This window comes from Oryza sativa, chromosome 2 (assembly GCF_034140825.1).
Source record: "Oryza sativa Japonica Group chromosome 2, ASM3414082v1".
In the NCBI taxonomy this organism is placed as follows: Eukaryota; Viridiplantae; Streptophyta; class Magnoliopsida; order Poales; family Poaceae; genus Oryza; species Oryza sativa.
The window spans coordinates 18419252-18446764 of record NC_089036.1 but is presented as its reverse complement, the minus strand read 5'-3'; the positions used below and the strand labels follow the sequence as shown (position 1 = coordinate 18446764).

At 44.8% G+C, this 27513-nt stretch overlaps 3 protein-coding genes across 7 annotated transcripts; 2 read left to right on the top strand and 1 right to left on the bottom strand.

The window, feature by feature from the left end:
* The first annotated feature begins 3157 nt into the window (after positions 1–3157).
* Positions 3158–4182, top strand: LOC4329435 (uncharacterized). The gene has a single exon (XM_015769211.3). It carries the CDS (start codon positions 3336–3338, stop codon positions 3987–3989), a length of 654 nt encoding a protein of 217 aa, XP_015624697.1. The 5' UTR covers positions 3158–3335; the 3' UTR covers positions 3990–4182.
* A 638-nt stretch (positions 4183–4820) lies between these two features.
* Positions 4821–10399, bottom strand: LOC4329434 (exocyst complex component EXO70B1). 5 transcript variants are annotated; one of them, XR_001543797.3, is made up of 3 exons: positions 8210–10399; positions 5393–5505; positions 4821–5073 (listed from the first exon to the last, which is right to left on the bottom strand). XR_001543797.3 is itself a non-coding variant. In XM_015771381.3 (2 exons), the coding sequence occupies exon 1, from the start codon at positions 10303–10305 to the stop codon at positions 8236–8238; it is 2070 nt and encodes a 689-aa protein (XP_015626867.1). In that variant the 5' UTR covers positions 10306–10399; the 3' UTR covers positions 4821–5073; positions 8210–8235. The 5 variants fall into 5 exon arrangements, 3 of the variants coding, with proteins under 3 accessions (XP_015626867.1, XP_015626868.1, XP_066163838.1); XR_001543798.3 differs by having other exon boundaries at positions 5393–5496; XM_015771381.3 differs by lacking the exon at positions 5393–5505.
* A 13590-nt stretch (positions 10400–23989) lies between these two features.
* On the top strand, positions 23990–27157 carry LOC4329433 (F-box/kelch-repeat protein At1g67480). Its single transcript, NM_001416620.1, has 4 exons — positions 23990–24137; positions 24890–24956; positions 25051–25919; positions 26152–27157. The coding sequence occupies exons 3-4, from the start codon at positions 25390–25392 to the stop codon at positions 26777–26779; spliced, it is 1158 nt and encodes a 385-aa protein (NP_001403549.1). The 5' UTR covers positions 23990–24137; positions 24890–24956; positions 25051–25389; the 3' UTR covers positions 26780–27157.
* The last annotated feature ends 356 nt before the right edge of the window (positions 27158–27513 follow it).

Here is a 27513-nt window from a genome sequence, read left to right as displayed (position 1 = left end):
ATAAACCAAATTTGCACGAATTCAAATAAACCAAATTTGTAATGGCATGGATCCAATTAACCCTAAGAAAATTAGCCCTTCTGCAATTAAGGAACAGCAACACGCAATTGTAAGATCGAATCAATGGTGCTCCCGACGGAATGTATCAGAACAGGTCTTCCAGAAAGATGCATCATCCCTCCCCCTAAGAAGAAGAAGAAGATGATGAAGATGCATCAGAAGAAGACAATTGCCAGCTGATCCGCACAAAAGCAGCAGAAAGGAGGAAGGCCGGGCCGCCGTCACAAGTCGGCAAAGCTCAGCTCGTACGGCAAACAACAAAGAGAGAATACGTACCTTCCTATCTGGTACGAGTATTTCATGCCAATCGTTAATTATCTGCTAGCTAAACTAAACAATATATTAGCCCCTTCTGACCTACCTAGTACTACTACTACCTCCCTTGCTTTTGATCATCCGTTTAGGATCTCAAGTTATTCACTGACAATATAATAATCCATTCTCTTTCTGTTGTTTTTTTTAAAAAAATTTACGGAGTAAAGACAGAAGGGAAAAAGGGAAGGAGCAGGATTTGGCCTACATTTTGGTGTGATAGGTCTTTGGGTGCATGGTGGCATTGGTCCCTCAAGAACACAGTTGCAGGGCACTATGTGGACTGTACCCTAAGGCACAGCCAGCAAAATGCAGATGGTCACTCTGCACTGTCTGTCTGATGAAGGGCCAATTGAACCTTAGTGGCGAAGGCTTCCAAAAAGTGTACCTGCTGAGATTCCCTTAGGTTTGGCTATGATGAGTTAATGGAATAATCAGGGGTGCACTGGTTCTATCATGAGAATTTGTTAATTTGAATTTTGAGGGAGGGAACTTTGCTTTATTTATTTTTGTGATAGATAAACTTACCCAAATCATATAGTTGTGTTCTTTCAGCTGGAAATGGTGTTATGTTTTCTTCTGTGAGGGAGGTGCTCAATGAGTTTTTATCCTTAAATGACATTTCTTTTTGGCAAATATTGAATAAGAATACATATCCTATATAGGTAACACCTCCTTATATTAAAATTAGCTCAATTCAATACATTACATGTCACTGAGTTTGTCACAGGTTTACAATTTGCCTCTGACTTTATCACACTCTATGATATGCCATCAACTTTTATTTAACTTCTACATTTACCATCGTCGTCCGGTTAGTCTCCGTTAATACTTACATACCCAAATGACCAAAATACCCCTAGGACGAAAACTTTCAAAATTTGGACAAAAATTCCAAAATATCATATTATAAACATAAGATTGTAAATATCCAAAATTTGGCCAAAAATTAAAAGTATGATATTTCAGAATTTTTGTCCAAATTTTGGAGTTTTTTATTCCCAAGGGTATTTTAATCATTTGGATAAAATTATAAAATACTAATAGAGGCTAACCGGGCATCGATGGTAATTTGTAAAAGTTAAGCAAAAGTCGATGGCTCATTGTATAACATGACAAAGTCGATGGTAAATTCAGATCTATGACAAACTCAATGGCATATAATGGATTCTGTCATCAATGTAACACCAATTATATGCTAGGGTAACTCAATTTTTCAACATACTCCCTCCGTTTCACAATGTAAGTCATTCTATCATTTCTCACATTTATATTGATGTTAAGTATTATATATGGAAGGAGAATGTGTCACGACGAGAGAGTATCACATGCTAGACTAGTGTGGCGCGTGTTATTGGGTGAACATGTCTTATTTGGCATCCCATTTCTATATCTCTTGTGCAATTAGTGGTAGATCCAAAAATTTTCTAGAGCCTAGGCATGGGCGTCATTAAACTCTGAATCTCTGATGGCAAAGAGTGCCTGCTTGAATGTATCAGGCCTACGAGCTCAGCCTAATCTTCAATTCCAGGTTGAAAGACTCAAATTATTCATGAAACTCGATCCGTTGGAACGTAAGAACTTACAAGATTTTCATAGGATTTAGTTCAGTTCTTGTAAAGATCATCCGAAAATCCATGTTGATCCAAAAAGGGCCTTGAAGCTCTTAGTTAATTTCCACATTATTATCTAAAAAAAAGTTAATTTCCACATTAGAGCTTCAAAAAAATTACTAAAGATTGATGCTTTAGGCTTGGTTTAGTTCCCAACTTTTTCTTCAAACTTCGAACTTTTCCATCGCATCAAAACTTTCCTACACATATAAACTTCCAACTTTTTTCTTCAAACTTTCAATTTTAGTCAAACTTTCAATTTTAACGTGGAACTAAACACACCCTCAGTTGAAAGTTTGAACCAGTTGTTTTGAGAACACCCTAATTAAACTTTCTCCATTTAAAACCAAGGGTTTCAACAGAATTGAAATTTAGTGGGAAATCATTTAAATCGATATATGGAAGTAACAATTTCGGGTTGGAGAGGGTGTGCTTCCGCCACTATCATCTGGCACAAACAGTGTTGTAAATAAAACTAGCACTTGCTAAGATTCAGGGGCTATTAATTTTATCACCCAGTCCTCCACTGAAGAACAATGCAATTAAGCTGAATCATACATACATTTCAATATGGCGCCACCGGTGAACATGGAAACAAATAGTCTTTGAATAGCACAAAAGTATCGAACCCAATGACAAGAAACAAAGCAATCACTCAAGGGGAGCAACCTCAATCTAGTACAGTTGCAAGTTGCAAACTCTCTACAAGCACAAGATATTTTTCCCACAAAACATCAAAAGAAACATGCCAATCCATGAATAGCTCAGTACAAACTTTTGCACGAGAGCTAGCCATGCATGCAATGAGACATGCAACCTATAATTGGGACCATGGCACAACTCACAGCCATCATAAACTTTTAGAGATGATGTTGCATTGATGTTGGTGCCACACTTTAGTCATTTTTGCCAATTAAGCATTAGATAGATCCTCCTTTGCTATAGATCACTTTTGCTTTAATCTTTCACCAGCCTTTTGATGTAGTAATAAGTTACTTTTTCCTCTTCCCTGTAATCCTCCTCTCCTCTCCTTTTCTCTCAGTGCCCATAATTCTGCTAGCCAGCTACCATATGCAACTTTTTCCATCCATGTGATGGTGAAGCTTCATGGAAGAAGAAGATAGAAGCCATCACCCCTATATATACCCATGCAACCCTACAAAACAAACTCCATGCCAAAACACATAGATCTCCATTGCATGCATGCAGTACATTGCTAGCCACAGCTATAACCCACTATAGGAGATTATTAGTGCACAATATCATCAACATAATTGTGTGATTTTGTGCCAAGTAAATTGATCTGAGCTGCATTCAATTGGTGGTTCATTGTTCATTTTGGTTTAGAAGATGAAGAAGGCGTCCAGGTTCTTGAAGGGTCTCTTGTCGGCCATCGTGGCGGCGGTGAAGGCGAGGTCGGCGGCGGTGCGCGCCAAGACGAGCGCCGTGAGGACGCGCCTCATCGTCTTGGGCATCCTCCGCAACAAGAAGCTCCTCCTCAGCGCCATCAACAGGAAGATCCACGCCATCGTCAGCAGCGGCGGCGGCGGCGGCAGCAGCCATGGCGAGTACGGCGGCGGCGGCGAGAGCTATGGCGGCGAGCAGCAGCAGCACCTGAGTGGCATCCACCTTGTCGGCGGCGGCGGTTACAGGAAGGCCGCCGTGCTGCATAGCCTGCCGAGCTTCGTGGTGGAGCAGGAGAGGAGCGCCGTCGTGCTGCTCAGCAGCCTGCCGAGCTTCGCCATGGACAGGGACGTCTACGGCGGCGGCGGCGAGGCGGAGGCGGAGGAGGAGCAAGGAGTGGGTGGGAAGCAGCAGCAGCAGTCGGTGATCGAGCTGGCGCGCGGCGCGGCCGCTGCGGAGGCAGGCGGCGGCGCGGAGTTCAGGCTGGAGGACGAAATCGACCACGTCGCCGACGTATTCATCCGGAGGTTCCACGAGCAGATGAAGCTGCAGAAGCTCGAGTCCTTCAAGAGGCTCTGCGAGATGCTCGACAGGAGCTAATTTAATTTAAACTAAGCCATCGATTTAGTGAGAATTTGCATGGTACTAAGGCAGAGTCTGAGGGCGTAATTAGAATAAGTGACGATGGAACTATATGTATGTACTCATGCTCTTTCGTTTTAGAGGAGAATTGATGTACCAACACGAGTCCTAATGAAGGAATAAGAGATCAGACTACTTTTTTTTTTGGGAACGTCAAAATTTCACACAGAACACTTGCTCACATTCTTCTAGGAATTTTTCTCGCGTGCTAAATGGGATTTTAGAACATTTTTAGCCTGATGACAAAAATGATGTCCGAGCTAATGAGCTAGTATTATACAGTCGATCACATCAAAGGATTCTTAAAGATTAGGATTAACTATTCTGCAGAATGATCATGGTTCTAATGATTCCTTTCTGGATGTGTTGGCTGTGATTTTTGTTCTATTCGATGGTGTTTGTAAAAAGGGATATGTAAAAAAGACGCCGTCTGCTTGACCACTCAGTTTACACTACAGAAATCTGGACACTTTAACTGTTAAGGAAAAAGAACTGAATTTGGTCGGTAAAGGGGTTACTCAAACATGCATCCCACCACAAAAAAGTCTTGGCTTGGATAGAAACGCTTTACACAAGAAACATATCCGCACAAAATTTTCGGTGCCTAAGTTTTACAAAATTACAAATCTCATCAACTCTAAACTGAAATATATCTTGATTATTTTGCACTAACGCACACTGAATCAAGAGAGATGGAGGACTGAAAATCTGGCATGCGTCCGTTTCAGAATCGGGCAAATTCCATATGCCAGCAGAATCAATCCACTGATTCCAAATCCCAGTCCAATCTTAATAAAGTTTTGCTATATTTCTGAGGCAGCATTACATCAGACTTCTGATAATGTAGTGAAATCAGTTACAAAATTCACCAGGAAACATCACTCTAGTAATATCATAAGATATCCAACTGTACATAACACAGAGCGGCACAAATGCACAAGTACTTTTTTCCGGGAAAATGCACAAGTACTACAATGATATGTGCGGGTGACGAAAAAAAAGATGTCAACTCTACTGTGTTTAATAGCACAATCTGTACGTCCTGCAAGTTAGAAATAGAAGAACGGAAATTTCAGATTTCATATCTGAAAGTAAAATGACATGAACTCCGTAGGGATTTAAACAGAAATAAATCAGTAAAGAGGATCCTTCTGAAATTTGGAAGGAAATGTCTATACATATGACTAGCGTGTACCATTTGTGTCTGACTAGTGCAAAGCTGCTACATGCCTAGGCCCACATGGGAAGATGTTGAGAGTGTTGATTGGTGGTCGGATGTGAGTCCTACAGCTTCAGTCGTACGTATAGCAGAACTCAATTTGGAATTACTGAAGGATACAGAACACAAAACCAAGTATTACCAGTTGTTTTTCTTTAGTGTCAGAAATATCAACGTTGCGCCATCTTATTACTGTTTAAATCCACCCCTTTGCTTCACTTTTGAACGGTTCTATCTTGAAAGAGACTGCAAATCCTTCATCCATTCCCAGATTAACAAGAAAAATAGCAGCAGAGAACCAGAAACAGTTTAGAATTTTATACTGTTATGCAAAGGGAACAAAAGAGAGGTTGAGAAACACAAAATTGCAAAAGAATAAAGCCAAAACTTCAGTTTGAAAGAGAAAATGATTGAACTGCGTGGTGATTTCTTTAGCATAAAAGGAGCTAAAGAGACCATTTACCATTCTTCTACAGCCTTTTATTTCGGTTTTGAATTGCAATATTTACTTGCTTGAGACTTACAGAGAAAATCTTATATCAATTCAGCGATTTGCTTCTCCACAAAACTACAAAATTGAAGCAGCCTTCACTTATAAACATATTCAACAGAATATGAACATACTCATAAGATAAAAAAGGCCATTGTGTTTAGGTTAACTGTAAAATAGAGGGGAAATATTTTGAGTAAATCAGAACTAGATTATTGGATAAATATAGCTAAAGATAGTTCACAGGAGGCATAATACAGCAAGCGTACAAAGAAAAGTAGAATAACAATCGAAGAAGTCCAATGATAAACAGTTAAGATTTGATGAAATATGTAACAAAATAGTTCATATTGATTGATTTTAACTAACAACAGGAGATAAGTCATCTGACATGAAAAATATATATTTCAGATGAAAATGGTTTTAAAATATACATTTACTGGCTGGATAACTAAAGCATGTTTACTTAAATACGAATGGCATGGAAATAAATTCAGAAACCTAGCAAGAAGAAGGAAACATGACGCTAAGAAGACACAATCATATATTTTTCAACATCATATGATGTAAGAAAGCCCAACGATAGCCAAGCTCAGATGTTGCACCTTTGCTCTCTAGTTACTAGAGTTCAATTCCCATAAATCTGTTTTCTTTTTTTCTTTTGTTGATTTTCCACTGTTGTAAGACCTTACAAGAGTACACTAGCCAATTGTTCCCAATTCCCACCCTCAGAAAAAATAACTGTACATGTAGAATTTGCATTGGTAAGCCATGGCATATGAAATTATCAATCAATGTGTCAATAATTATAGCACGTATTCATTGGGACCCCCAGTATCATTTGCATAGCAGATCTTCCCTTTTTTTTAATCTCATTTTGTCGATTTCGATAAGTGCTATTCACATGATTCCAAAAGATGTATGTCTCGGATCTTAGCTAAGTAGCTACTTGAAATGTGCATTCATTCAATCACTTTTGTTTACCTGGTACTAATAAGTTTCTACATTTATCCTGCAGACATGACATGTCATATTATCGTATCCAAATTTCAGATTATGATTGCTTTTGGGGTACCTGCTATCAAGGGTTGGGAAACATTTCAGGAACTTCGACCATTATTCAGATTTTTGTAGAATTTAGCTCCAACTGACACATATTTTCCTTCTCTCCACACAAAGGTCCATTTACAATATTCAATGTTGTAAATTTTAGTGTACATAATGTGATTAGAAAACAATTAAACTTAATTAGTGATGCTTTGACATCAAACAATTAAGAGATAATGATGCAAGGGAATCATACTTGTCAATACTGTTTAAAAAAACATTGGTGGAATTTGCTGTTTTAACAGGAACAAAAATTTCACCTAGTGGTAATATAAATACAAAACCTCAAAAAATTAGCAGAGGCGCAAAGCAGAGATAGATGATCCACACACTAGTAGTACAGTGTGTACTAATGAAAAAACAACGTGTAGTGCCTGTTCTTTATATGAATACTAGTTTGTAAGTATGAACTATGAACAGCATAACTACAATCAGTATCTCACTATCTCCTGGAGCAGGTATGAGGACATGAACATGCACTCCAATTTCATTCAAATATTTTACTTGAGCAACATCTACAAGGGAAATCAGATACCAAAGGACGAGTAATTTACATTGTTTGTGGAATGCACTCATGAATTCAGGTGTGCTATGCTGAGTACGATACTTGAATGTCAAAAGCCTAATATACATGAATTCAGGTGTGCAAACCAAGCTTTAGAGAACAAGAGGTTTCAGCATTGAGTGTACTGTTAACAGGGACCATTGATATTTCATTGTTTGCCAAGAAACGTGCTTATTCATAAGCTATTGCTAGAGAAGATTCTAAGTTCTAAATAACCATAAGGAAGACGGCAAACTTTAGGAGAACAAATAAGCAAAAAGGTTTATTTTCAAGCTCATTACAGTCAAGTAGTTTTAATGTTCAAATCATTAAAGGACACTTTTAAGCCTGTGGTTGCAGTATCAGTGTTATATATATAATATTAAATAAGTTTACAGGAACATAAATTTTGTAACAGTAAAATTCGACCGACAAAGTCTCGGGTTGTGGTGCATACTTTAGCATGGAGTTTCTTCCAATGCTACTGAACATCATATTTCTTCATAACCCTTAATAGGTTATTCCTAAATGGCTGCACTAGTAATGGTAAACCCAACTCTACCCAATTGAACAAGTTCTTGGGCCTTTTGATGTGTTAAATAGTACTGAAAATCTAGAAGAGCTAACACCCAGAAAAAAACAGCAAGAGATAGAACAGAAACAACACATGTACAATATTCCTTAGTACACACCTTGCAACAGTGTGCATAACGAAAGGTCCTTGTATTGTATTATGGTGTTGCAATGACTACTAAAGGTAGCAAGAACACACATGAAAGAAGTGTAAAGCAATTTACAATCCTTGGACAAAATCATACCTTTAACAGGGCTTGCCAAATATGAACTATGTTCTTCTTCTAGAGTGGTTGGCTGGCCCCGGTGCACCCTCAAACAAATCAGAAAGCTGACTTTCCAAGTCCTCTGGGGTGTATTTTATATATTTCCCTGAATTTCTTCCCCCATCCACTTGGCTACCATATCTTCCCAAAAAAGCACGATATGCCGGAATAACATTTTCAGATATGGATATTTTCAGCTCTTCTCGGAGCTGAGGATCTGGAACTTTCCAGGTTGTTTGGTTCCTGTATATTTCCTCAAAGGCCAGGTTGAAGTTCTTGAACTTCTCCTTGATGGACATCCGAGAACTTGAATGCCCACTGCCACTGCCGCTGCTGCTGCCGCTCCCACTTCCATGTCCATCATCCTTCAGAAAAGATAAAACCTTCATCCAGGAAATCCTTAGGTAGCTCTTTGAATACTGCCGGATCTTGCCATTACGCCTTTTTACCCAGTGATCACCTAAAATCTTGCCGAGCTCAGAGTCCCTCACCTTTTGAACAATGTACAGCAAATTGTTCATGGAAAATATGCACTCCAGGGCGCTATCTTCATACAGCTTAGATTTTTCCTCCAAGTTAGCCTCCAAATAAGATATCAGCTTCAAAAGGCGCTTTCCAAGAGGGGTCATGCTCTCCAAGTGTTCCTGATCCTGATCCTCAGCTCTTGCCAAATCAATTTGGTCATCGGCATTGTCATCCAAGAGGGCATCAAGTGTGTCGCTGTAAACAACCAGAAGCCTCAAATAGTTCATGACGTAGCGTGTCATGGGGTGGATCTCACCAGCTGTCATTGCCCTCCGTGATGACTCCAGCTGCAAAACCTTCCCAAACTCGAAAAGTGTACCCCTAATGGCATCCCCAAGCCTATCAAGATTCGCCTGAACATCGCTGATCACACCATCCCCAGAACTGCCCAAGCACAAATCCTTCATCTCAGGGATCACCTCTGCAAGTGCCTCATACATGTCAAGAATCCGCGAGAGCTTCTCTGGCGAGCGGGGACACACAGCCACAGCATCCCCAAAGCTGAGAATCTGCATAATACAACCTTTGGTTGATTCGATGAAGCACTCCTCCCTGAGCTCATCGGACACACTGAGCACCTGATCGCAGAGGCGTCGCTCACCAGCGAGCAGGACACGCACGACCGTCTTGACCGCCTGCACCCACTTCTTCATCTTGTCATTCAGGTGCTTCCACTCGATGCGCTGCACCTCGTCAATGCTGAGGCGCTCGACGCCGAGCGCGGAGAGGTACTCGTCGAGCAGGTCACGGCGGATGCCGCAGTACGCGTCGGCGAGCTCGCGCGAGTACCCGGCGCGCGCCATCCGGTCGGCGATGGCGCGGAGGTCGTCGACGGCCTCAGGGCGCACGGGGTCGAACACCTGGTCCTCGAAGGGGTTGACCAGGGGCCCGCCGCGCGCGGTCTCCGGCGCGACGTCGATGCTGTGCGGCGTGGCGGCGTCGAACTCGGAGGAGGTGTCGAGGTCGTCCATGGAGCCGAGCGAGAGGCGGCGCAGGGAGAAGAAGAGGCCCGTGGGGTCGAGCGGCACGGCGTGGCGGACCATGAGGTGGCGCAGCTCCTCCTCGAGGCGCGCCATGGCGAGCTGCACGGCGACCCCGGCGCGGCCCGCGGTGGAGGAGGAGGAGGACCCCGCGCCGCCGGCGCCGCCGCCGCTGCCGCGCGCGAGGTGCTCGATGGCCACGTCGACCGCGGAGAGGTACTCGGCGACCTCGTCCTCGGTGGCCTCGAAGACGAGCGCCTCCGGGGTGCCGTCCCAGACCTGGATGAGCTGCTCGGCGGCGTCGAAGGCCGCGGCCGAGATCTGCCCCCACAGGGGGTTCCCCCGTTCGTCGGAGTCAGCGGCGAGGTCGGGGGAGGGGAAGAGGTCGGAGGTGATCTGGGAGAGGCGGTTGTCGAAGCCCGAGAGGATGCGGATCATGTCGTCGGCGGCGTTCTTGGATGTCGCCAGCGACTTGACGATGTGCTGCGCCGCGGCGAGCACCTTGTCGCCTCCGCCGGCGGCGGCGGCGACCGGGGACTCCGGGGGGGGAGGCGGGGGCGCCGCCGACATCGCCGACCAATCGGGGGGATTCGGTGGGGAGGGGAGCGGAGGTAACTTGGGTGTTACGCTGCTTTGCCTAGTTGCCTTCTCTGCTTTGACTGCTAGTGTGCTAGTGCTTGGTGTTGGCTGGCTTGGATCGCCGAATCGTCGGGTCGGGTCGGGTCGCGTGTCCGACCGGTCGCACTGGTGGTGGACTGAGAAGGCGAGCTCAACGCTCAACAGTGGCGATGATTTTTTATCTTTTGGGGTTGGGGTTGGAGTTGGACGGCCGGGGGAGCCATGCCCCAAGGTCGTGTACAGTGGACCGACGACCACTGCTCCACTACCACCAGCAGTGGCCGGCCGGCGTGTTGCCCCCTACCCATGTTGCGTCTTCTTCTATTCTTCTTGGGTCTCAGTCTTAAATATATCTCTCAACTAGATATAAAACATCCTCCAACTTAATAAACCGTGTAAAAGAGGTCCTTCAATAATATTGTACCTGGTTTTGGCTGACTTGACGTCTGCGTGGCTCCTTTGACTTTGACTGGTTCTTCATCGTACGTGGTGTTGACGTGTCACTTAGTGACAATTGGGTCCGGAAAAACAATAAAGCATATGGGCCCACATGTCAGTTTTACATACACAATAATAATAAAAGGTTTCCCCACGTGGCCCCACCTGTCATCCTCACTACTCCCCTCTTCTCTCTATCCTCTCTCTCCGGGCATTGGAGCGGGGCGGACAGTGGCCGGAGCGAGCGACGGGCGGGCAGGAGCAGGGCGGGCGGAGGCCGCATGAACGCAGCGTCATTCTCCACCAGCAAGATGGATAGCGCGACGCTCTTGATGCCCAACACCCTGTTGATGTTGTGTTGGATGGCCTTCCCGCACACCCATGCACGTGTAGTCGATCCGGTTGCTATCGTCGGCAAAGGTGAGGCGCGCGACAACGACGTCCTTCTCGAACGCGATGGCGTGGAAGGAGGAGCGGGTACAGACAAGCATATAGGAGATGTCGTCGAGGACAGCGTCGGACTACGCCTGGTCGGCGTGGACTAGGGAGAGGACGTGCATGGTGATGGTGGCCCTCCGCGCGATGGTGACGTTGGCAAAGGGCCTCGTGGACTCACGCTTGGACGAACGCACTGCAATTGAGGTTCGGAAAGGTAGACCTAGTTGGAGGGCACCGCGAAGGAGAAACCCCGGCGGATGGTGACAACCCCGTGAGCTTGGATTTGGAGCAGGCAGAGGCCAGGGAGCGAAGGGTGGCGAGGATGGAGGCGTCAGGGCAGAGCTTTGAGCGAAGTGACTCGGCGTAGGACGCATCCGTGGAGGCCCGCGGCTTCTTAGAGGCGGAGCATGACGTGGTCGCGCCTGCCCCACCACAACGCTTCTTCTCCGACATGTCGAGAGATTTGGGGTCGTAGTTGCAGGGGTGTGGGGATAGAAGTCGAAGGACGATGACGACGACGACTGAGACCCAAGTGGGCAGAGCCGCTCTGCTCCACCCATCGCCGCTCCGCCCGCTCCGTGCCACTGCCTCGCTCCGCCCCTGTGCTCTGTCCCGTCACCACCTGTCGCCCCACTCCTCCCCTCTGCCCCGCCCCGTTGACATCCCGCTCCGCTTTGCCAGCCTACTCCGCCCACTGCTGCTCTAGCCACTGCCCGTCCTGCCCGTCGCCTGCTCCAGCCACTACCCACCCTATTCCACTGATCGGGGAGAGAAAGAGAGAGCGGATAGAGAGAAAGGGCGGAGAGAGGATAGAAAGACAAGGGTAGTGAGGATGACATGTGGGCCCACTGGTTTTATTATTTTTTGGGATTCAATTGCCACGTAAGCGTCACGTCAATGCCACGTGAAACGAAGACCTAATCAAAGGAGTCACGTAGGTGCCACATCAGCCAAAACCGGAGATAATGTTGCCGATGGACCTCGTTAGCATTGGTTTTGTAAGTTGGGGGATGCATTATATCCAGTTTTGTGGTCTAGGCATGAATTTTGAACTCGGTGACAAATTTGAGGGACCCAAAGTGAACTTTTTCCTTTTCTTGGTTCCATTTTTTTTAGGTGCAGAAAAGGAATAAGTCCATTTTTCCTTCCTCAACTCATGCCCCTGATTGAATCACACCCCTCAACCGCAAAACCAGGTATAAGACATCCCCTAACTCTCGAAACCGTTTGCAAATCAACTCCCCGGACGGTTTTGGAGGCGGTTTTGTCCTATGTGCCGCTTATATGGCGGGTTGACTTGTCTTCATCCAATGTGGCATCAACGTGGTGCTTGTGTGGCATAAAAATAAAACAAACATAAATAGGACCCACATGTCAGTGAGCAAAACAATAAAAATACATATTGGCCCAGAGAGGTCCTACCCTGCGCGCAGCGCGGCCAGCCGGCGAGGTCCTCCCCCGCGCACGGCGCTCTGGCCGGCGAGCGAGCGCCTCCCCCGCGCACGGCGCTCCGGCCGGCGAGCACCTCCCCCCGCCCGCAGCACAGTTGGCAAGGTCCTCCCCCCGCACAGCCGTTGTTGCCGCCCTGCCTCTGTGCTTATGGAAGACGAGAGAAGAGGAAGAGATGAGAGAGAGAGAGAGAGAGAGATGAGGTGGAGGCTGCCGACAAATGCGTCCCACCTATGACTCAGCGAATCAACTATCACATCTGATGAAACCGCCTACGAAACCGCTCAGGGAGTGATTCAACTAGGGGCATGAGTAGAGGGAGGCAAAACAGACTTATTCCTACATGAAAAGGGGCCTTTGAGGCTCGGGCCTTGGGCCTGGTATGTCACCTACATGTCATCTTTTTAGGTTAAGTTCACTTTTAGGTCCCTCCATTTGTCGCTGAGTTTAAATGTCGTCTCCGAACCGCAAAATCGAATACAACTGTTAACACCAAATTTAGTAATATTCTTTAGCGGATTTGGATATGTAAAGAATACAATCAGCCAATGAAAACTTTATCTAAAAGAGATCAAGTTCAAGAATTAATCGTGAAGACACACGGCAGCTTGATTTATCTATTAATTAGGCAGGGCTTACTAATTTTCCTTTTAATATTTAAGAAAGTGTGTTTAGTGTCGAATCAGGACTCTAAACAGCCTATGGGCATAAATATGTACACTGGGGTTATTGTAAACTATCTCTCGATCAATACAACTTTTGGCACATCACCACCCTCTGTTCCGAGGTTTTTATCACCGGCTGCATCGTTTCGATCTCCGGCGAAGGGATAAGTCCTAAGTTCCACTGGCTCTGTTATCGGTTATATTGGTGTTGTTCAAGACTGCATCGCTTCAATATCTTGGATTGCTATAGTTCAATTGGTATATTTGCTTACCCGATATTTCAATTCTATCTTTAGTTGCATCGTGTCAGGGTTATGGGTAAGGTATACCCTCTACCCTTCGATATATGTCACATATCGATATGGTATACTTGCGCGTATACGGACGTTTTCGGCATACGTTAAGGAAATTCATCACGGAGTTCACAGATGGAAGGAGTCCTACTCGTACGGAACTGGGTCGTCATTGTATCGTGTCGGGTCCGATGTCTCCGAGTCCTACTTGAAGACCAGTTGACCTGCGATATAAAAGGAACCCCCGGGAGGACCTAAGGCATCGAATCTCATAGCCAACACATCCACCACAGCCTACGGAGTTGAAGCCTACAGGAGCCAAGTCGCCGGGAGATCTAATCGAACATGTTCGATTATGATCTCGTCGGTATCATCGAGTTCCGCTATTCCCTTTGTAATATGTGGTTTCCATCATATAATCCCATATCAACTGAATTAGGGCTATTACCTATCAAGGGGCCTGAACCAGTATAATTTTTGTTTTCTGTTTGCCTGATGTCGTATTACGTAGATCCTCGTACCAGCGTACCCCAGTACCCTTTATATCCGGTCTACGGGTATCCCCCGTCGACACATCGTGTTTAGTTGGGATTATCTCGGTTAGGTCTAATCTTCTGTCTTAGCCGACATATCTCTATACAATATCTATCACTTTATACATGATTTATTGACTTTATTCGATTTATTTGTTGCTGTAAACTTAATGCTGTATCAGTTTGTGGTCCGAGTTCGACCTATGACTACACGCACCTCGGCCGCCCACCGGCATACTACTGCACGCACTGTGTGTGTCATGAGCCTAGCTAGCTACGGACTGGGAGAAACGTACTACCATCTCCCAGGCGCTTGCTCATCGCACTAGTCGATTGCTTACATGCTGTGTTGAAAGATCGGTTGGTGTGGTACGCGTATGTGTCGCAGGGGAAAACATTGGATCAACGCTCGCTCGCTCGCACGTTTCTCGTAAGAAAAAGGTGAGGTGTGGCACTGGCAGGAAAGCGGCGTATATATATATGTTAGGTGGAGCTAGCTATAAGGAAAGAACAGCTCCATCTTTTCGTTTATACCTATACTTATCAGCTAAAATTTAAATTTTTAATCTTAAATTTAAAGTTGATTTTGAGATTTTTTTCATCGGAGTTTATTTTTCAGTCTTTGTTTTTATATCGCTAAGAACACATATATAAAAGTTTTATTCACAAATTATGTTTCGTTTGTAAATATGTCGTTTGACTTAATAAGCCAAACGATGAGAACCAAAATTGTCGGGAATTATTTAGGTTATTATTTTTTCGTGGCCGTTTTCTAGTTCCACTGTGTGTTTGGTGTGGGTACCGCGTGCAGTGCGTGATGAGACACTACTTCGCAAGAGTTCCATCTTTCTGCCCTTTTATTTTACACGCATATATTTTCTGAAATGCTGTTATACAGTACTGTTTTTTAAAAGAAATACATAAATAATCACTTTAAAAAATCATATTAAAACATTTAAAAAATTTTAAACTGATATTTAATTAATTATGTGCAAATGAGTTAGTTAGTTTTCCATCCTCTGAGGAACATCGTTCCATGGACTGGGCCCGATGGCGAGATTAATTTTTTTTTCTAGGCTGGGATCGAGACAAGCAGGAAAGGTTATCAGCGTGTACTCACTAAACGCGAGGTTGATTGCGTGATCCATCTTTGCTTAGGGCACCCGTAATAGTTATCTATAAGCTCTTTATAAAAGATCCATGTCAACATATTTTTCTATTTGGAAGAGATTAAATAAAGAAAGAGAGTAAAGCTATTTACTAACCTGAAGATAGTATATAGAGAAAAACGAGATAATGGATTAGAGAATTGTAGAAACCCATGTAGACATACTATTGAGATGTTTTACTATTAATCTAGTCTATTGCTAAGATCATGTTTTATAAAGAGCACCTTACTTTAACACTGCGGGTGCTCTTAGGGCACCCGCAATGGTTATCTATAGACTCTTTACAAGAGATCCATGTTAGCATATCTTCCTACTTGGAAGAGATTAAATGAAGAGAGAGAGAGCGCAAAACTATCTACTAATCTGGAGATAGTCTATAGAGAAAAACGAGGCAATGCATTAGAGAGCTATAGATACCCATGTAGACATACTATTGAGGTGGTTTACTATTAATCTAGTCTATTGCTGAGATATACATGTTTTATAGAGAGCACCTTACTTTATCATTGTGGGTGCTCTTAGCAGCTGGAGTATTCACTATCCGCAGTTTGCCAATTCATATCTTCCATATAGCGTGGCTGTGTTCGGATTCCGTGGATGGGAAATAATCTCTCCCGCACGGAAAACGGAGCGATCCATTAGTGCGTAATTAATTAAGTATTAGATAAATTTCTTTTCAAAAAGGATTAATTTGATTTTTAAGCAACTTTTGTATAGAAACTTAAAAAAAATACACCATTTAGCAATTTGAAAAACGTGCGCGCGAAAAAAGATGGAGAGTGGTTGGGAAACTTGGGTGCCGAACACACCCATAACGCTGATCACCCTCTCTCTCTCTCTCGTCTCATCTCAAACGCGTATGCGCCGTGGACCACATTTCCCCTTCCTCAACAGTCACCACACAGATACACAATGCCTCCCCCCAGGTTCTCCTCCTCCAGCAAGTACGGGCTTCAATTCGCCAGTTATTTCCAACCATCCATGAAATTCTCATCAAACAAACAGAGAGAAAAAAAAACAGAGGAGTAAAATGGATGAATCTACCGAAGCCATTATGTGAAAATGATGCTACTCTATTCCACTTTGCTTCTTTTTTTCCCGTAACAGTTCCATCTTCATCTTCTTATAATGCCTCCTCTTAAAATAGCCATCACGGCTCCGCTCGGCTAGCACGATTAACCGTCCAGACTTACCGTCAAATGTTTCATTAAAATTTTAACAGTTAAAAGGATTAACAATATAATTTCTATAAGAAATGGTTGATATAGTTAAGTTATGTTCAGATTTAAAAATCTTTATGTCTTCGCAACTATCTACAACTAACCACACTACTAGAAAACACATTTTTCCCAACGTAAGGGTCTTTTTTTCGCAGGCGGACATGATTCTTATAACCAAATAACCGCCTACAAAAATATAAATCGGGGTGAAGTTCGCTGTCCACTTAAACGGCACCTACGAAAATCATTTTCGCTGGCGGACTACTTAAGCGGCACATGCGAAAATAGATTTTCGCAGGCGAACCTTATGTGCTCCGACTGCAAAAATCGTACATACCCAAAAAAAAAAACCACCCTTATCTTCTCCTCCCACCCCTCCCACCACTCAACTCTCTCTCTCTCTCCCTCTCCCTCCACTGACTCAGTCTCCTCTCCTCTCCTCTCCTCTCCCTCACTGGCTCTCCTCTCCTCTCATCTCCGGCGGCGGCGGCGGCGACGATGCGCGCGGGGCGGCGCGGGGCGCGCGGCCGGCGGCGTCTCCCCTCGCCCCCTCCCTCCCAGATCTGGCCGGAGGAGGGAGGGGGGAGGCCGGCGGGGGCGACGGCAGCGACGACGGCGCGGGGCGGCCGGCGGCGTCTCCCCTCGCCCCCTCCCTCCTAGATCTGGCCGGAGGAGGGAGGGGGGAGGCCGGCGGGGGCGACGGCGGCGACGGCGCCCGTGGTGCGGCACAGGCCAGCCGGCGGCGTCTCCCCTCTCTCCCTCCCTCGCAGATCTAGCCGGAGGAGGAAGGGGGAAGGCCGACGGCGGCGACGACGGCGTGAAGCAGCGGCGGCGGCGGCTCCCCTCCCCTCCCCTCTCAGATCCGGCCGGGGGAGGGGGGCGGCGGCGGTGCGGCGATTTTTTTTTCGTTCGTTTTTTTGCATTTTGGCAGGCGGGCTGTTGCCTCGACTGCGAAAATCATCGATTTTCACAGTCGTTGTATTGCAGGCGGACCTCTCTCTCACCTGCGAAAATAAGTTTTGGCCGCTTGGGAAAATTGGTTTTCTAGTAGTGCCACACATACGGTCCCAACCCCGTAACGACGAAGAGAATACATATGTATGGCTATAATATACTGCTCTCCGTGATCGGAACCACGCAACCCACGAATATGAATTATATGATTGAGAGTGGATGAATCTTGGGCCAAATCTTTGACCAGTTTCAGAGATCACACGAAGGAAAGAATATATTGAAACCAATCCAATATGGATGACGAATCCGATTGGAACGGCAGGAAAGATTGGAGCCACGGCTATTGAGTATTGAAGCTCGATCAGTACGTCCCCTGGTTGTGACCTTCCTTAGATAAGAGTGATATGGGGTCTGTTTGGGGGAGCTTATAAGATTTGAGACGCAACTAGTTGGTAGCCAATTTCTGAGAATCTGTAAAAGCTGGGTTTTCCAGATAGACCCATGATATGGTAGCACTGAACTAGTAGGCAGACGCACCTGGTTTCTACTACTACTACAACTACCCAACATATCAACTTGCTTTGTGCTGATATCGTCGTGGGCATACGGGCGTATCTAATATCCTGATGACCCAGTGGCTAGGCAGGGGATCAACGCCGTCACACGCACGCTACCTGCTTTGCTCAACGGATCCATCCAGACATCCTGTGCTGTTAATTCCGCATGAGAGTGATCTACATCGCGTGATATGGGGTAATTTCTTCCTCCTAAAATACAAAAGAGATTTTAACTGGGTAGTATATTTTGAAGTGTAACCATAGGATATATGGTATTGTTTTTTATAGAATCGAGCAAAGTTCTTTCATTCGCCTTAAAATGTTTTGATTGATAACATTTTGTTAGTTTTAGGGTGAGTACGGGACGGCAGTTCATTCGGGATTTGTATCCCGTTTGAATGGGATGATACCTCTGAGATATCGCCCGATACGTAGTTAGGGGTGGATAGCGAGCCGGCTCGACTCGGCTCGGTCAAGCTCGTTAGGATAACGAGCTGGCTCGGCTCGGCTCGTTTGAAAGCTCGAGCTAGCTCGTTAGGCTCGCGAGCCAACCCATCCAAACCATCCAGCCGGCAGAAGAGGAGGGACCTGGCGGCTGGCGATGGTGGTGGTGGGCGGTGGCTTGCTGGCGCGGCACGGGCGGAGCCCTAGGCTGTGCGGGTGCGGTGGCGAGGTGGGGAGGAAGATGCGGACGGAAAGGGAGGAGTTGGGGTCGACTTGGAGGTCCTTGGAGGCGACGCCGTGGAGAAGGCCACGCGGCAGGAGACCCCGAACGCCGCCGCGTCGTCTTCTCCTCCCGTCGCCGCGGCGAGCGACTGAAGCTTGTGGTGGAGGAGCTTGAAGCAACTGGAGCTTGTGCCCGAAACGCCGTCGCGTCGTCTTCCCCTCCCGCCGCAGATCACCCAGCTCCGTCAGCGCAGTGAGGCGGCGGCAGTGGCCCTAGCGGCTGGTGGTGGCGAACTGGCGATGTGTCGTGTGGTGCGGCCGTGCCACGTGCGGTGGATGAGGAGTGAGGAGTAGGACCGAGGAGGACTAGGGTTTTGCTTGCACTTTTGCTGTTGTCTATTTGTCTTGGGCTTGGGTCTTTCTTTTGTATTGGGCTGGGTCTTTGCGGATGTCTGATGGAGTCCTAGCTCGTTAAAGCTCGCGAGCTAGCTCGAGCTGGTTCTTTATCTCTAACGAGCTAAAATGCCAGCTCAACTCGTTAGGAAATTCAAACGAGCCGAGCCGAGCATGTCACGAGTCGAGCGAGCTAACGAGCCACGAGCTTTCTATCCATCCCTATACGTGGTAGGTATCAGCTGATATCTTGTTCGGACGGGAAGGTATTACATGATACCTATTTGGTATCGGCTAATACCCAGGTATCATCCCGTTCGAACGGGATACCGTTCTGTAGCATTTCCATAAATTTAAAAATAAATTTATTTGATTTTTAGGAAACTTATATAGAAAACTTTTGCATGCATGAATTGTATTGTTTAATGTAGATTACAAAACGTGCTCATGGAGAATAACAAATCAAGTAGCCGTTTCGAGTTGCTATTAGAACTTAACCGTAGTGTTGAGCTAGTAGTAGATATACTGCCCGTTCTTAAATTTTTTAGATGATCAAGTGGATTTTGGACAATTGCATATAACAAATATATTATATATTATAAATAACAAGTAGCGTAAAAAAGTTACCTAAAGCAACATTGATGAAGAAAGTAAAAAAGAAACGTCATTTAGAACGGAGTTGCAAAAAAAGATGGCGGCATATTATTGCGAAAAAAAATATATGTCGGTTTCTTGACATTCTATAGCCCGGGATTCGTGCTATAAAACAATAGTGAAGCAGCAGCGAGCGGGGAATGAAACCCACGACCTTAAACCATGTGTACCAGGGCAGCCAGCTCAATTTTTAACTTACATACAATTTACTTTTTTTTCCAGATAATGGAATATAATCCCGGCCTTTGCTTAAATAGCTACAGCCAATTATTACACCAATTCAACAAAAACTCATACCTAAATAAACAAAAGCACACACAAACTAATAAAAACTCACACAACATAAAAAAATCACAAAAATTTTGAATAATTCTATTTGTGAATCTACATCCAAAGTTAGCGAGTAGCTGATAACCATTGACTTAAGATTACGACATGCAGCTTTCACTGACTTGATTTCTTCAACACACTTTAGTAGTTGAACCCAACATCAGAGCTAGTATGTTGCCTTGAAAAGAACCTACATACAGGATATAGATGGTGATTTATAAAAACCATATCATTTCTATACAATCATATAGCCCTATTTATAGCAGATGCTCCAACATACAATTTTACATATAATGTGATGTAACTACACTATATTTTTACTATAATTATATTTGGCATACATATTTTTGGATATTTCCAATTTAAAGCATGACATATATAAATGATAATCTATGAAGTAACCACAAGCTAAAAAAGAAAGGTCTGACGGGATGATCACTTGATCAGCTTTCTGTGTGCTCTCGTCAAAGCATGATAAGCATATCTCAGAATAATCAGTCTTTTCTCTATGCGATAGCTACATCCTCTAGAGCCTACGATCTACTAGCTTGTTGAAAATATCAAACCTCACAATCGAAGGCAGCTGGGTTTCAAGTTACCATGGGCGCTTGTTTGGAGACAAATTGCTACCGATAATGCGGCTTGATGACACTTTGAATAATGGAACACTGACAGTTATCTTATTCTGTCATGCATATCACACTAATCACTTACACGTCAGGAGATATATATAACTGGTCTACTGGCTTATATTGTCTTACCACTTATTGATGCTGCGAGCTGAAGCTGGTGACTCGGATACGCCGTACGTAGCAAGCGGTTATCCCTCCATGTGGGCTGAAACACGTTTTAATTTGTATGACTTTTAACCTTCTAAATTATTTAAAACCTTATAAAAAATTGTATGAGCTTTCTACCACTACTGCACAAACGATTTTCTTGGACAGCTACCCTTTTAAATTGCGTGCGGACGGTAACTCGGTCCACACAGGAAAATCGGCTCGCGAAAATGAGCCGATTTTCCTATGCGGCTCTCTTAATAGGTCCGCACAGGAACTTTAAAAATTTCCCTTTTTCTCTCCTCTCCTTTATCCGCTCAGCTAAGTCCCCTCACTCACGTGCGTTCCTCTCTCTCACGCCTCAGTCCTCTCTCTCTCTCATGCTTCCTCTCCTCTCCTCACTCCTCACTCCTCTCTCCTCGGCGGCGGACCACGGTGACGACGACGCGTGGCGCGGAGGCCGACAGGAGGCGGGCAGCACGGAAGCCGGGAGCGGCGACAGCGACGGCGGCGCGCGACGGCCTCTTCCACGCGGCGGCAGTGGAGGCGTGGGATCCGCGGGCGGCGGCTGTCCCCGCACGGATCCGGCAGCCGGCCACCCTCCCCCCGCGCGGGATCCGGCTCCCCTCCCTTCCCCTTCCTTCCCTCCCCAGATCCAGTGGAGGGTAGGGGCGTTGGCGGCGGGCGGTGGGCGGCGCGGAGGCCGGGAGCGGCGGCGCCGATGGGGGTCTTCAGCCGGCGTCGGCAACGGGAGCAGGCGGCGGATCCGGCGTCTGGGAGACCGCCGGCGACGGGAGTGGGCGGCGGCAGCGGGCCTCGGCTAGGGCGGCGGCGGCGGTTGGATTTGGGGTTTTGGTTTTGATTTTTCTTTTGTTTCATCTTTTTATTTTCCCATGCAAGCGGCTGCCCGCGTGCGGGTGAGGTACCCGCATGCAAAAATCGCGATTTTCGCAGACCCTTCATTACAGACGGGCGAAACAACCGCACGTGAAAATGAGTTTCGACCGCACGGAAAAATAGTTAGTGTAGTAGTGTACTATATTGTTTCCTTTACGAAACACAATACAGACGCATACATCATATAAATGTGTGTACACTCACCCATATATAACACGCGCACACACATCTGTTGACATTTTAGATCACGACTACGGTATTTGCATGATATGGGGATCATTGGTAACATGGTATATGCGAGATTGAGATAAAAGAGGCAGAGACAAGGATTTTTATACAACTTCGGGCCCCTTATTCATCAGAATCAGGTAATAGCCCTACTTCTATTGGCCGAAGCCGGTGTTGCTCTTATTCATCATAATCAAACAAGTACAGCATTTAGGATAACCTATTTAGTCATCGTTGACTTGGCGGCATGGAAAACCAACACGTAGTTGACGACGGGGTAGTCTTTCTCCTTGAATATGTACTCGTCGAGATCAGAGATAGTGCTAAATTCCTCTTATTGGCCTCTGTAGGCGCCAGATTGGGTATATCTAGGATTATCTCTAATATCAATATTTGGAGGCGTGCATTGGTGTCCACGTCCCCTCTCCTCTTATGAGGTCTTGTATTTATACCCATAGATGTACCCTTGTCCAAGTAGAACTAGGGAGAACAATATGGATATAATCCGAGTAGTCCTTATAGTTTCCAATAGAACTCTTTTTGTAATTTTTTATCCGGAACTCCTTCTATATAAGAGATATGATTCCGTATAAGACTTGGTATATGGTGGTCTCGCCGAGTTTAGTCGATTACTATTGGGTATGTGTGTATCCATAACCCTGATAACATCCTACCCCTATAAATGCCTCCAAGAACCAGGCCCTACGAACGCCTACACGTACACCTTAACTTTATGAGGACATGCCAATATATTTTGAGATTCATGGAGTCGCCATGGCTGTACCTTAAAAAATATAGCAGACATATCTTGAGATTCGAGAGACATTCGAGGACTAGACTGACATACCTTGAGATTCACGAAGTCACTATAGATACCTTGTTATCGACAGATATATTTACAACTAGTGGTAAATGTAAACATCCTTGTCAAGTCTAAAATTTAAATCATGATAGCAGGTTTCATCATCAGAAATCTAACAAGTTGACACTCTCTTGTAGCAACTATTTTAATTCCCTTTACTTTATGAATTAGTTTGTTAACAAAGGGTGGGGCATTTATTCAAGTGAAATGGCCGGTGGTTAGTGAAAGATAAAAGGATTTTTATAATGACTATACAAAGTTAATTAAATTAATTAATATAAACGAGATTAGTCTACCTAGAAACCTTTTAAAAAACTGTTTGTTTTCATACACGATAACGTGGAAAACATACTTAGGGCTTGCTCAGATTGATGTCATTTCAAATCATATCGTTTTTTTTAGAGTTGTCAAATATGTTCATCCATTATTTTCTGGCCAAACTTTAATAAATAGATAAGAAATCCTGCTAAAATTTTAGCAATTTGGCAATATTGCCAAAATTTTGTAAAGTTTATTTTAGCTACAATCTGAACAACCACTTAGAAATCAATGAAACTACTCTTTTTTTTATCATATTTCATATTTGACCTATTTTTTTTAAAAAAATCAACGATTATAACACATGGGTTCAAATTTCTTGAATGGTGGGGAAGCATCAGTGGTAGTTCAATAATTAAGAATGTATGATCCAAACTAAAATTAATATGTGATTCTACTTCTTATACAGCTACTATATAACGTTTTGAAGTCCTCACTATCAACATGTGAGATAGGCGCACAAGTAGGGACGGATCTAAAAAAAATAGTAGTGAGGCTGAATAAACTACATCAATATAAACCGAACCTCCAGTCCCATATCCTATGAATCTATGGAAAAAAATTTAATGGGAGCTTAGGAGGATCTCCACTGTCCCGAGGACGGTAGTCCGCCCCCATTGTGAATCCGCCGCTGCGCACGAGGAGGTCAACATAACTTATTTCTTTACAAGAAAAAAGAATTGCAAAAGGAGTGAGCAATGATTTGTGGCCCGTTGTCCACGTTGCTGCCGAGTGTGAAAACAAAACCACAGGGGTAGTACAATATAAACAACACGTCAGAGATCAGACACCCACCTCTCCACCTCCCTCCTCTCCTCTCCTATCGTCCCCACGCGCACTCCAACTTGCGGGCGATTTGTTTTCCCCCGATTTCCTCTCGTCCGATCCCTCCCCATCACGAGGCCGGAGCGCCACCCCACACTGCCTCCGCTGCTCCCAAGGTATCCCTCCCCTGCCCTGCCCTGCCCCCTCCACCTCCGCCGGATTTCTCAGCCGGCGTAGAGCGGAGATCCATCAGTGGTGGCTCGGATTTGTTTTTTTTTTCCTTTTTGGGTGGTGATTTGACTCCAACTTTCTCGGACCGTGTCGAGAGCTTTGCTCCGATCTTCTTTTTGAATCGCTTTGGGCGATCTAAGCGTAGACTGTTCTCTCTGTCTAGTCCGCCCATTTTGTTTCGGATTGGTTTGGTTCGTGCCTGCGTGGTGGTGGTGGTGGGGGTAGGTGTGGCTATTTGTTTCCAGGAGAATTGGGGGTGGTTCGGCTGAATCCCCAAGCTCTATGATAGGTGGCGCCCCTGACTGGATGTCCACTAATTCGCAGTATTCGGATGCCCGCTAATTTGTTCGATGGAATCACACAATGGGTTTTTTTACCCACTATCATGTTGCTTGTTTTGGCACCTGGCAACGTTTGTTCTTATCCCTTCTGATTTGTAGACTAGAGATCCAAACATTGTGGTTGGTCAGTGGTCACCACACAAATATCAAAGCCCTGTTTTTCAACTCCTCCTTGATCGGTACAGATTTATGTCTCCTGCTATTTATTACCAATACAAAAACTACTTCAGTGATTGTATTTCTCTTTGAACTGGTATTACTTCGGGTTAATAAGAAGTATCATGTAATTTTTAGGAATTCCAATTCCTGCTTGATAAGAATCAGTGATTGTGCTAAGGCTCCAGTGTTGACTGCAGGTGATTAAAAACACAGAAAATGGATGGAACTGCTGGCTAACAGTCGTCAAAATTTATATGGCCATAGGTAATGCATATCGCTGGCATATTTGTGCTTGTTAATTATGATTTTTTTGGCTTATTTAGCAAATATATTGATATGTTTCCCATTGTTTCTGTAGATAATTGTGCGATGTGTGTGGGAGGTAAAGGTTTCTACCTCAACAGTAAGGAGACTTCCGACCCTTCAAGGAAAAACCATTCCAAAGTCTCTCAGTATCGGATGGCATTTGATGCACCAAGAATTACTAAAACAGAGACATCAAAGTTGAAGAACCTCATTTCAGCATCATTCAAACCCTTGTCTCTTACCATCCCCATAGGCGACGGTTTCCATGAATTGTTTCCTGTGGGTCACTGTCATTTATAGCAGATAAAGTCTTATAGATAAGCCAAAGTTTTTCATTTCTGTTGGCTAACAAGGGGAGGCAAAAATTGAGTTGCGCTCTCAAGAGTGTACAATGCTTACACTTGTTGGCACAAGAGATTCTTTTGCTCAGTCACAGGCACAACTTTGTGCTGGCATGCAGCTCAAGGCTCCAACAAGGGCGAAATATTCCCAAGGCTTTATGCCCATAGGAGAATCCGACGCATACTGTGCTCTAATACCTGGCTTACCTGAAGATCTCGCAAAGATATGTCTTGCTCTTGTTCCTCGGAGCCAGTTCCCTGTTATGGGTTCAGTGTCCAAGAGGTGGATGTCATTCCTCGAGAGTAAGGAATTCATTGCTGTAAGGAAAGAGGTTGGGAAGCTTGAGGAGTGGGTGTATGTCCTGACTGCTGATGCTGGATCAAAGGGGTCCCATTGGGAAGTTTTGGGGTGTTCAGGGCAAAAGCACAGCCCTCTTCCACCCATGCCTGGGCCAACCAAAGCTGGTTTTGGTGTGGTTGTTCTAGATGGAAAGCTTTTCGTTATTGCTGGCTATGCTGCTGATCATGGGAAGGAGTGTGTTTCTGATGAGGTTTACCGATACGATTCTTGCCTAAACAGGTATTGTTGGCTTTTCATAGGCATCAATAAGTCTATGCGCAGACAATAGATTTTGCTAATTTAAAGACAATCATTGCAATTTGCGAAGACTTTAAGGCTTATATTAACATGCTCCTTGTAATCTGAATACAAACAGTACTTATTTACAGACCATGAAATGTTCAAATGCAGGATAATAACCAGGGTTTTGATATTTCGAAATATTGGACTGACCCATTTGTGTTATTTGTAGGTGGGTTGAGCTTTCTAAGATGAATGTGGCTCGTTGTGACTTTGCTTGTGCAGAGGTCAACGGTATGATATATGTTGCTGGTGGGTTTGGTCCCAATGGTGATAGTTTATCTAGTGTTGAAGTTTATGACGCAGAACAGAATAAGTGGACATTGATTGAGAGCCTTCGCCGTCCAAGGTGGGGCTGCTTTGCGTGCAGCTTTGAAGGCAAATTGTATGTCATGGGCGGTCGTTCGCGCTTCACAATTGGTAACACGCGTTTTGTTGACGTGTACAATCCTAATGACAACTCCTGGGGTGAGGTGAAGAATGGTTGTGTAATGGTCACAGCCCATGCTGTTCTTGACAAAAAGCTCTTCTGCATCGAGTGGAAGAACCAGAGGTCACTCGCAGTCTTCAACCCGGCTGATAATTCTTGGCAGAAAGTCCCAGTGCCACTCACAGGTAGTTCTAGTACTCGTTTTTGTTTCGGCATACATGATGGGAAGCTGCTGCTGTTCTCTCTGGATGAAGAGCCCTGCTATAAGACACTGATGTATGATCCCGCTGCACCAACGGGATCAGAGTGGTTCACATCTGAGCTCAAGCCACCAGGATTATGTCTGTGCAGTGTGACCATCAGAGCCTGATGCTTTCTGGCTTGTATCGCCTTACCATCATCCTTGTAGGATGCCATCCGATACCACTATTTACTGCTTACAATCAGAGTTGAACTCTCATTTCCAGTGTCGTTTGCTCAGGTATTTTGATATCAAATAATGCTCCAGGGTGCTTATGCTGCATTCATTCGATTGCAGCGTTGTGCCAGGATGCACTTTGTTTCATGTATTTTACTGCTAGTTGTAGTTCACATGGTTGTTGTCGTTGTACTGGACGATGAATAGCTGATAGGCTGATATGCAACTGTAGTGTTTGTGGCGGGCAAAGAGGCTAATTGTCAGAAAAGATTTGTCAGCTCTTGCTGTATGTAAACCTTGTTGTCTGAAACATTGTCATTCGCTATTTCTGATGCTCTGTTTTTCCATATGAAAAGTGGGTTCTTGCTTCTGTTTGCTTGAGGAATCCTTGGACCTCATTTGAACGCCTTCTGCATATCCTCTAGCCTTTGAGGATCCAAATGACTAACTTTCAATTTTTTCCATGGGCTGCTTGTACCATTCACGCAAGTTTACTGCTAGTGGAGTTCAATAAAAATAAGTTAAATTTCTTTCTGCAAAAAACAAAAAGAACACCCTTCAAGTGTGCAGCTGCAGAGCGTACAATACAATGATACTGTACCATCTACACTCTTTCTGTTTGAATGAAAGGTATTAGCTGCCTTTGAGCTGCTTTATTAGTGTATAAATCAAAAACGACTTCTATT

What these genes read in the sequence shown, in the direction of transcription:
- LOC4329433 (NM_001416620.1), top strand. Translation starts at nt 25,390, where the DNA reads ATGCTTACACTTGTTGGCACAAGAGATTCTTTTGCTCAGTCACAGGCA. An exon ending in TACGATTCTTGCCTAAACAG is followed by an intron (nt 25,920 to 26,151) that starts GTATTGTTGGCT and finishes TGTTATTTGTAG; the next exon opens with GTGGGTTGAGCTTTCTAAGA.
- LOC4329434 (XM_015771381.3), bottom strand. Translation starts at nt 10,305, where the DNA reads ATGTCGGCGGCGCCCCCGCCTCCCCCCCCGGAGTCCCCGGTCGCCGCC.
- LOC4329435 (XM_015769211.3), top strand. Translation starts at nt 3,336, where the DNA reads ATGAAGAAGGCGTCCAGGTTCTTGAAGGGTCTCTTGTCGGCCATCGTG.